Consider the following 11236-nt stretch of genomic DNA (forward strand, 5'->3'; position numbering starts at 1 on the left):
CCGACCTCGAGGCTGTGGAGCAGAGCCAGGACTTACCAACGCGAGCCTGGCCGACTTCGGGGCTGTGGTTGCGGTGCGGCACAACTTCCGACCCGACTTTGGAGCCTCGGAGGCTCGGCCGCGGGCCAGTGGGCCAGTGGACGACATCATCGGGAACTCGAGTTCTGTTTTCCGGAGCTCCTGCAACTACAGCTGCGTCCGCTGGACTGGAGGACGGCAGCTTCGGCAGCTTCGACCGCCCCGGGCCGCAGAGTTTGAACCGGCCCGTTTGCGGGTCACGGATTCAGCCGCGGGACTTACCTACCATCACCCGGCGGGGTCACAACATCGGAGGCTTGGATTGCCTCAGCGCAGAGGGAGAGCAAGGAGGGAAGAGACAATGGCTTTGGGACTTTAAACTGTGTTGAGTGTTTGTTATTTATTCTATGTTATGACTGCAGGCTAAACCATATTGTTTGTTTTGTTTTTGTTTTTGTCTTTTGTTTTTTACCTTGTTTGGGATGTGTTTACCTTGTGTGGGACTAAAGATGGAAATTAGCTACTGGCTACAATCTTGCATATTACATGCAAATGTTTATTAATATGCACTGTCCCTAATAAAATCAATTCAATTCAAATTCCTCAGACACCGCAGGCTTGCTGAGCATTTATCAGTTCCACTATAATTAAATGCATTAAATTTGAGGAATCATTAGAATGTCTGCAAACTGCGTCATCTGATGCCAATGATGGACACAAAATGCTGGAGTAACTCAGCGGGTCAGGCAGCATTTCTGGAGAGAAGGAATAGGTGACGTTTCGGGTCGGGACCCTTCTTCAGACTGGTTTTATGACCAGATCTTCAGTTCCTTGTAACCAGTATATCTGATCCCTTCAGCAGTTTTGAGAACAGCTTCTTCACCACTGTTGTGAGTCCCTGATGCAGCGGGTAGAACCGCTACCTCACAGCGCCAGAGACCTGGGTTCGATCCTGACCTCGGCTGCTGTCTGTTGCAAGTCTGCATGCTCCCTCTATGACTGCGAGGGTTTCCTCCTGTACCCCAAAGAAGTGCGGGTTTTGTAGGTTAACTGGCCCTCAGTAAATCGCCCCGAGTGTGTAGGGAGTGGATGAGAAAGTGGAACAACATAGAACTTGTGTGATGGTCGGTGTGGACTCGATGAGCCAACGGGCTATTTCCCTGCTGTATCTCCAGACACTTGAAGGGACCTCTCATGAGTTAAGGATGAATTTCTGATCTTCCAATCTACCTTCTTGCGCCACTTGCACTATTTTGTTCCTGCACTTTCCCTGTGGCTTCGACACAACATTCTGTCCTCTGTTCATTTGGCGCCGACCTGTAGGGGGTATGGCTGCCTAGCCTGCAGCTGTCTGTTTTTCATTTCTTTTTTCTTATTTTTAGTTAGTTTAGTGTTTTGTTTTTAAGGAGTTCTAGCTTTTTTATGTGTGGGGGAGGGGGGAGGGAAGGGGGAAACTAATTTTCAGGGTCCCTACCTGGTCGGAGATGCAGCTTTTCTCCGGGCTGCACTTTCGACCCGTCCTCGCGGCCTACCAGCGGGCCTGGAGCGGTATTTCCTGAGGGGACCGCCCGGAGCCTCAGCATCGGCATCGGCGGCGGCTGCGGAGCTGCGGGTCCGAGGAGCGAGGGGACCGCCCGGAGCCTCGGCATCGGCGGCGGCGGCACCGGCATCGGCGGCGGCGGCGGCACCGGCATCGGCGGCGGCGGCGGCACCGGCATCGGCGGCGGCGGCATCGGCAGCGGCGGCGGCGGGGCTGCGGGTGTGAGGTCGGCGGTGCAGCGCTGGAGCGCCATTGCGGGGCGGGCGGTGCCTTGCCTGGGTCGCCGCGCTGGAACTCCGGTGAGCTGGGACCGGCGTTAAAAACATCGCGGAGCTGCGGGCGGCGGCGCTGAACTTTACATCGGGAGCCTGGGATCTCGCGACGAGATCGCCAGTTGAGCTCCATTCGGCGCGGCCTTGTCGGCTCCGGAAGCCACGGTCTCGAGTAGGGAGGCGGCCGTTCCAGGGTTCCCATGCCGCTGAGAGGACTCTCCCGACGCCGGAACATCATCACCCGGCGAGGACGGCCTGGAACATCGGGCCTCCGTAGACGCAACTGTGGAGGCCTCAATAGGCCCGACTATGGGTGGACATTGGGGATGGGACTGGACTTTGTGCCTTCCCCCATAATGGGAACCATTGTGGGGGGATGTTTTTATGTTAAAGCTATTTATTATTGTTATGTTTGTATTCTTTTTTATGTGCTGCATTGGCAAAAGGAATTTCACTACATCTAGGTGTATGTGACAATAAATCAACCTTTGAACCTTTGAACCTTTGATTTTCTCTTTTGCACGACCTGCTGTACTTGTGGACGGTGTGATTGACCTCATCTTCACTGTACGTAGCATCAGCAACAATAATAAGCCAAGTCTGGCACACAATCAACAAGACAAACAGAAAGATGAAACCATTGCAGTGCACGGTGGGTGCAGCTTGAGCAGATGCTGCCTCATCGGGCCAGGGTTCAATACCAACCTCTGGTGCCAACTATTAGTGTGTATGTTCTCACTGTGACCATGCGGGCTTCCTCCGGTTTCCTCCCACATCCCGAAGATTGTGGAGGTACGATAATTGCCATCTGTAAAGGGCTCCTCCAGAGGTGGAATCTAGGGGAAGTTGACACACAAACCAACCTCCCTTCCATTGACTCCATCTACACTTCACGCTGCCTCGGCAAGGCCACCAGCATAATCAAGGACCAGTCTCACCCCGGCCACTCCCTCTTCTCCCCTCTCCCTTCAGGCAAGAGGTACAAAAGTTTGAAAACACACACCTCCAGATTCAGGGTACCATTTCTTCCCAGCTGTTATCAGGCAACTGAACCATCCTCTCACCAATTAGACAGTTCTCCTGACCTCCCATCTACCTCAAAGGAGACCCTGGGACTATCTTTAATTGGACTTTACTGGACTTTACCTTGCACTAAATGTAATACCTTTTATCCTGTATCTGTACACTGTGGATGGCTTGATTGTAATCACGTATAGTCTTTCCGCTGACTGGATAGCATGCAACAACAAAGCTTTTCACGGCATAATAATAAACTAATACTCTAAACTTGATGGGAATGTGAGCAACAGATGGTGCAGAGAAAGTAACAGGGGAGTGGGAGCCCAGCATAGATTGGATGGGCCGAATGGCTTCCTATGTGTTGATGGAAAGACAGCAGGCTCCCAGTAGCCAGGATAGTCACAAGATCTGGTATCACTGTAATGGCTGAAAATCCCCAGCGGTCTGCCTATGAAACCTATTTGGGATTGTGGTTCGCCACTTAGAGTTCTAGCTCCAGTCAGGGCAGTTGGTTAAACGGGCTAATGGAGGAGCACAGTGGCACTGGGTGGCGCAGCGGTAGAGTTGATGCCTCACAGCACCGGACACCCAGGTTTGCAGCGTGGGTTCACAAAGTTAATTCCCGGGATGGCGGGACTGTCATTTGCTGAGAGAATGGAGCGGCTGGGCTTGTACACTCTGGAGTTTAGAAGGATGGGAGGGGATCTTATTGAAACATATAAGATTATTAAGGGTTTGGACACGCCAGAGGCAGGAAACATGTTGCCGATATTAGGGGAGTCCAGAACCAGGGGCCACAGTTTAAGAATAAGGGGTACGCCATTTAGAACGGAGACGAGAAAACACTTTTTCTCACAGAGAGTGGTGAGTCTGTGGAATTCTCTGCCTCAGAGGGCGGTGGAGGCCGGTTCTCTGGATACTTTCAAGAGAGAGCTAGATAGGGCTCTTAAAGTCAGGGGGAGATGAGGAGAAGGCAGGAACGGGGTACTGATTGGGGATGATCAGCCATGATCACATTGAATGGCGGTGCTGGCTCGAAGGGCCGAATGGCCTACTCCAGTACCTGTTGTCTATTGTTTAATCCTGACTACGGGTGCTGTCTGTCTGGAGCTTGTACGCTCTCCCCATGACCGGCGTGGGTTTTCTCCGGGTGCTCCGGTTTCCTCCCACATTCCAATTTACAGATGCTAATTAACCTACAATCCTGCAACTAAACTAAAAGGATGTGGTGGTGGAAGCAGATACGGTTGTGCCATTTGAGAGGCTTTTAGACAGGTATGTGGATATGTAGGGAATGGAGGGATATGGATTCTGTGCTGTGCAGGCAGATAAGAGTTGGTCTTGGCATCATGTTTGGCACAGAGATGGTGGGCCGAAGGGCCTGTTCTTGTGCTGTACTGTTTGATGTTCAAAAAGTTAATGGGTTAAACCTCGCTGGCTGCTGAACATGTCACATAGTGCTGTACATAAATACAATCGAGTCCAACTCAAGTACAATAGGTAGAGCAAAGGGGAAGATACAGAATGTAGAATATAGTTCTCAGCATTGTAGCACCAGTTCCAGAGACAAAGTCCAATGGGGTAGAGGTGAATCGGACAGTACCCGAGCTCATGGAAGGACCATTCACAAGGCTGATAACAGAGGGGAAGAAGCTGTTCCTGAGTCGGGTGGTGCGCGCTTTCAAGCTTCTGTATCTTCTGCCGGACGGGAGTCGGGAGAAGGAATGACCGGGGATTATTTTGGCTGCTTTTCCGAGGCAGCGTGAAGTGTAGATGGAGTCTACACTTGGGGCTAGTGGAATCAATGGGATATGGGGAGAAGGCAGGCACGGGTTATTGATTGGGGACGATCAGCCATGATCACAATGAATGGCGGTGCTTGCTCGAAGGGCCGAATGGCCTCCTCCTGCACCTATTTTCTATATTTCTACGAGTCGATGGTGGGGAGTCTGGTCTGTGTGACGGACTGGGATACATCCATAACTCCTTCTGCAATTTCTTCTGGCCTTGGGCAGTGTTGTTCCCAAACCAAGCTGTGATGTGACCCGACAGTGTGCTTTCAATGGTGCATAGCTGAGGGGTACTTTGTTGCTATGGATAAGGATTCTGTTGCCTGGAGTTAGAACTTTAGATAACAAATTTGATATTACAGTTTGAGAAATACAAATGTAGCATTTAAGAGACTTTTAGATAGGCACATGGCTATACAGAGAATGGAGGGATATGGATGGTGTGGAGCAGAGATTTGTTTAATCTGGCACCATGTTCGGAGCAGACATTAGACTTGAGACAAATGACTGGATTTGGAATTGCACATGGATAGGCAGGGAATCTTTAGTTTAGTTTAGAGATACAGTGCCCTTCGGCCCACCGAGTCCATGCTGACCAGCGATTACCCCGCACACTAACACTATCCTACACACACTAGGGACAATTTACAATTTTGCCAAAGCTAATTAACCTACAAACCTGCACGTCTTTGGAGTGTGGGAGGAAACCGGAGTCCCAGAGAAAACCCACGCTGTCACGGGGAGAACGTACAAACTCCGTACAGACAGCAGGGTCTCCAACGCTGTAAGGCAAGCAACTCTACCACTGCGCCACCGTGCCGACCCTAATTGTGGGCTGAAGGGCCTGTTCTTGTGCTGTACTGTTCTAGGTTCAAAATAAAAAATTGAAATTGCTCAGGAAAATACAAATTCCGAGGGCCTTTCTAAGAGATGGCGATGTCTAAATGGTTAGATTTTAGCACTTAAAATACCTATGATGGAGGTAGTAATGTCGTAAATCACTGCATTATGAGGTTATGAGGAGAACGTGTAAAGAATTCTTCGGGGAAGGCAGGAGACGTTTGGCGCTTTGGTTGATGAATAGCTGGTGCTGCGCAACTCTCCACGGATCCATTGGAATGAGGCAGCACAGATAAATGAGTTGCATTCACCTGTACCAGGGTGGTGACCACAGGCTGAGGCTCGCACCCTGGTGTGCAGTAGATACAGTAATCCACCCAGAACATCCGGGGTCTGAGAGATCACCTGAAGATGGTGCTCACCACCTCTACCACAGCCCACGCTACTAACCAAGGGTGACGCAGCGGTAGAGTTGCTGCCTTACAGCGCCAGAGACACGGGTTCGATCCCAACTACGGGTGCTGTCTGTACGGAGTTTGTTCGTTCTCCCCGTGACCTGCGTGGGTTTTCTCCGAGTTCCTCATTTTCCTCCCGCACTTCAAAGACGTACAGGTTTGCAGGTTAATTGGCTTGGTGCAAGTGTAAATTGTCCCTAGTGCATGTGGGGTAATAGAAACATAGACATAGAAACATAGAAAATAGGTGTAGGAGTAGGCCATTCGGCCCTTCGAGCCTGCACCGCCATTCAATATGATCATGGCTGATCATCCAACTCAGTATCCTGTACCTGCCTACTCTCCATACCCCTTGATCCCTTTAGCCACAAGTGCCACATCTAACTCCCTCTTAAATATAGCCAATGAACTGGCCTCAACTACTTTCTGTGGCAGTGAATTCCACAGCAAGCAGCCCCCCACCAGGGCTAGGGCCCCCCCTTCAATCTCAACGGCTCCCAACGGCCCACCTCTCAAATGGCCCTCATTGCTTTCCTCGCTCAGAGACCTAGGAGTTGCATCTCAGAGGAACGTTCAGAATTTGGGCTGGTGTCGGAATCAAACCTGGGCCACTGGAGCTGTAGGTCTACGTATAAGAAAATGTATAAGATTGTTAAGGGCTTGGACACGCTAGAGGCAGGAAACATGTTCCCGATGTTGAGGGAGTCCAGAACCAGGTGCCACAGTTTAAGGATCAGGTGTAAGCCATTTAGAACAGAGACGAGGAAACACATTTTCTCACAGAGAGTGGTGAGTCTGTGGAATTCTCTGCCTCAGAGGGCGGCGGAGGCAGGTTCTCTGGATGCTTTCAAGAGAGAGCTAGATAGGGCTCTTAAAAATACCGGAGTCAGGGGATATGGGGAGAAGGCAGGAACGGGGTACTGATTGGGGATGATCAGCCATGATCACATTGAATGCATAAAAATTGTCCCTAGTGGGTGTTTACATTAGTGTTAATTTCACCTTCCATCACAGTGAGGAATGTGGAGGAGTCACTGTGGTGGATATTCATGTTAAAATGTATTTTGTGTGTTCCGTTGCTATTTATTGGAATGACTCAATGGCAAATGAAATTCCTCGTATGTTGCTAAACATACTTGGCTAATAAAGTATGATTATGATGATTATGATGATGATTAAGATCAAGGGACATAGAGATTGTGCAGGAGTGCGGTGCTGAAGTCAAAGATCTGGGAATGGCAGAACAGGCACATCATCACTTCTACCATCAGTTCCTCAGCCCAATAGCTCAGTTGTTTCAGTTTAGTTTAGAGATACATCACGGAAACAGGCCCTTCATCCCACCGAGTCCACACGGACCAGCGATCCCCGCACACTAACACTATCCTACACACACACACTAGGGTATAATTTACATTAGTATCAAGCCATTTAACCTACAAACCTGTGCGTCTTTGGAGTGTGAGAGGAAAGCGGAGCTTCCCGGAGAAAACCCACGCAGGTCACGGGGAGAACGTACAAACTACGCACAGACAGCACCCGTGGTCAGGATGGAACCCGGGTCTCTGGCGCTGTAAGGCAGCAACTCTACTGCTGCGCCACCGTGCTGGCCGCGCCACTCTGTATTTTTAATATCTCTTCACAATTGAACTCTTGAACCACTGTTTCATCTTGTGTTAGGTTCAGACAGGTATTTTATCTCTGTCTGCTTCGTTGTCACCTTCCCCTGGCGAACAACGATCTATTCTATATTTTCCTTGAACTTAGTCCCCTTTGATGTCTCATTTTCACACCTCACCCTTCCATATCTCTGTAGGGTCTCCCTCTCTCCTGACATCAGCCTGAAGAAGGGCCATGACCCGAAACGTCCCCCATTCCTTCCCTCCAGAGACGCTGCCTGTCCCGCTGAGTTGCTACAGCATTTTGTGTCTATCTTCTTCAGATATTTTCCCGCCGGCCCCGGCGTTGAGACGGCCGAGCGCTGATCGTTACCCGGTGGTGGCCGCGGGGTCCTGGCGCTCTGCCCCGGGCCCCCGTATCCCACGGCCGCGGGGGCTCACCTTGCTGGCGTCCACGTGGTGCAGGCGGTAGGTCTCTCCCGTGCTCTCGTTCACCAGGTCGAACTGGTGTCGGTAGGCCACGCAGATCAGGTTGTCGTTTTCCCCGGTGGGGCCGTCCACCAGCGTCATCACCGCTGGCGGGTCGCACAGGCAGATCTCCTGCGGAGAGAACCAGAGCCACACGCTGACTACCAGGGAGGGGCGGAGAGGGGGGAAGGGGAAAGAACCACCACCCCAGTTTCTAACCCTACCCCAGTATGAGGACAAAGAGGGGCGGCTAAAGAACTTGGGGTGGAAACCAGATTAACGGCGGCACGTTCGTGGATCGTCCTAATGTGGGGACAGGGAACCGCAGACAAAGACTAAAAGCAGAGACATGGAATGCAGCGATGATGTCGCCCTAGTTTCAGGAGATCCATTGATGATGTCATAGTGTGCGCCCATCATTGTGACAGAATATTAGATCCACTGACAACTTAGTTAGACTTAGTTTAGTTTAGAGATCATAAGATCATAAGTGATAGGAGCAACATTTGGCCCATCAAGTCTACGCCGCCATTCAATCATGGCTGATCTCTCTTTCCCTCTCAACCCCATTCTCCTGCCTTCTCCCCATAACCCCCTGACACCCGTACTAATCAAGAATCTATCTGTCTCTGCCTTAAAAATATCCATTGAGTCCATTCATAAGGCCATTCAGCCCATCAACCCTGGACTGACTTCTAGGACATCAACCCATCAGTCTAATTTTCCCTTAGCTCTGCAAATTGTTCTCAGTTTAGAGTTGAATGTAGAGATACAGTGTGGAAACAGGCTCTTTGTGTCTATAGGGTCATAGAGTGACACAGCATATAAACAGGCCCTTCGGCCCAACTTGCCCACAACAGCCAACATATCCCAGCTACACTGGGCCCACCTGCCCGCATTTGGTCCATATCCCTCCAAACCTGTCCTATCCATGTACCTGTCTGACTACTTCTTAAACGTTGGGATAGTCCCTGCCTCAACTACCTCCTCTGGCAGCTCGTTCCTGACACCCACCACCCTTTGTGTGAAAAAATTACCCCTCGGATTCCTATTAAATCTTTTCCCCTTCACCATGAACCTATGTCCTCTGGTCCTCTATTCCCCTACTCTGGGCAAGAGACTGTGCGTCTACCCGATCTATTCCTCTCATGATTTTATACACCTCTATAAGATCACCCCCTCATCCTCCTGCGCTCCAGGGAATAGAGACCCAGCCTGCTCAACCTTTGCCTCGAGCTCACACCCTCTGGTCCAGGCAACAATGATGAGTCGGCCTATAGGGAGGAGGTCCAGCTCCTAACAGCATGGTGCGCTGACAACAACCTGGCCCTTAACTCCAAGAAGACCAAGGAGCTCATTGTAGACTTCAGGAAGTCCAGGGGCGGCACGCACACCCCCATTCACATTAACGGGACGGAGGTGGAACGTGTTTCTAGCTTCAGGTTCCTGGGTGTTAAAATCTCCGATGACCTCTCTTGGACCCACAATACCTCAACTCTGATCAAGAAGGCTCACCAGCGTCTCTTCTTCCTGAGGAGACTGAAGAAGGTCCATCTGTCTCCTCAGATCCTGGTGAACTTCTACCGCTGCACCATCGAGAGCATCCTTACCAACTGTATCACAGTATGGTATGGCAACTGCTCTGTCTCCGACCGGAAGGCATTGCAGAGGGTGGTGAAAATTGCCCAACGCATCACCGGTTCCTTGCTCCCCTCCATTGAGTCTGTCCAAAGCAAGCGTTGTCTGCGCAGGGCGCTCAGCATCGCCAAGGACTGCTCTCACCCCAACCATGGACTGTTTACCCTCCTACCATCCGGGAGGCGCTACAGGTCTCTCCGTTGCCGGACCAGCAGGTTCAGGAACAGCTTCTTCCCGGCGGCTGTCACTCTACTCAACAACGTACCTCGGTGACTGCCAATCACCCCCCCCCCCCCGGACACTCCTCCCACAGGAAAAACACTATGTCTGTATATATGCTAATGTAAATATTTATTCAAATCATATGCTATGTCGCTCTTCCAGGGAGATGCTAAATGCATTTCGTTGTCTCTGTACTGTACACGGACAATGACAATTAAAGTTGAATCTGAATCTGAATCTGAACTGCCTTTGGTGTCAACCAGCATCTGCAGTTCCTTGTGCCACCCCCTGGCACCACCCATGCTCGAGGTCAGAGCTTACCCTGATGTACTGGAATTCTTCCACGGGTGAGTCTGTGGGCGGCGGCAGGATGGGGAAGCTGTCGGACCTGTTGATGTTTTTCCTGGTGATGAGCAGCAGCTTGTTGCGGATGGCCACCACGATGCGGAGCTCGTTGCCGTGGTGCGTGTTGATGGCGTACAAGTGGCAGCCTGCAGGGGGCACCACACCACACCACACCTCAAGTTACCAGGCAACTGAACCACAAGGTCATAAGTGGTACGAGGAGAATTAGGCCATTCGGCCCATCAAGTCTACTCCGCCAATCTATCTCTCCCTCCAAACCCCATTCTCCTGCCTTCACCCCATAACCCCTGACACCGTTACTAATAGCCCTGTTCCACGGTACGAGTTCATTCCAAGAGTTCTCCCGAGTTTAAAAAAAATCAAACTCGTGGTAGCGTAAGCACGGAGAATGAACGTAGCGGGTACGTCGGAGCTGGGGGACGACCCTTAGCGGCTCGTAACGCTAACGGCAGGTACTCGGGAAGATTCGCTAATGGCAGGTAAGCACGGGAAGACTCGTGAAGATTTTTCAACATGTTGAAAAATGTCCACGAGAGCCCCGAGTACCGACGAGTGGCCATTACCGTAAATCTCCGAGTTCGAATCAGGGCAAACTCGGGAGAACTCTTGGAATGAACTCGTACCGTGAGACAGGGCATTTATCATTCTTCCAACAACTAGAGAACAGTCCTGAGCTACTGTCCACCTTACTGGAGACCCTCAGACTCTCTTAGATCAGACTTCACTAGACTTTATCTTGCGCTAAACATTATTCCCATCATCATGTATCAGTACACTGTGGATGCCTCAATTGTAATCATGTATTGTCTTTTCGCTGACTGGTTAGCTCGCAACAAAAGCTTTTCACTGTACCTCGGTACATGTGACAATAAACTAAACTCAAACCCAAACTTGAAAACTTCTGTGGGGAGGATTTCAAGTACGCTCTCATAATTATGTTCAGATTCACCACCAGAGAATGTCCTTTGGTTCTCATCATATCTCCTTT

At 50.7% G+C, this 11236-nt stretch overlaps 1 protein-coding gene across 4 annotated transcripts in view; it reads right to left on the reverse strand.

The window, feature by feature from the left end:
* Positions 1 to 11236, reverse strand: part of garnl3 (GTPase activating Rap/RanGAP domain like 3) — a 347312-nt gene that overhangs the window by 43498 nt on the left and 292578 nt on the right. For all 4 annotated transcript variants that reach the window (XM_033049272.1, XM_033049275.1, XM_033049274.1 and 1 more), the window contains 2 exons: positions 10204 to 10373; positions 7996 to 8154 (listed from right to left, as the gene is read on the reverse strand). In XM_033049272.1, coding sequence (XP_032905163.1) covers positions 7996 to 8154; positions 10204 to 10373 — 329 coding nt within the window. The remainder of the gene's footprint in view (positions 1 to 7995; positions 8155 to 10203; positions 10374 to 11236) is intronic.

This window comes from Amblyraja radiata, chromosome 32, assembly GCF_010909765.2.
Source record: "Amblyraja radiata isolate CabotCenter1 chromosome 32, sAmbRad1.1.pri, whole genome shotgun sequence".
Taxonomy (NCBI): domain Eukaryota; kingdom Metazoa; phylum Chordata; class Chondrichthyes; order Rajiformes; family Rajidae; genus Amblyraja; species Amblyraja radiata.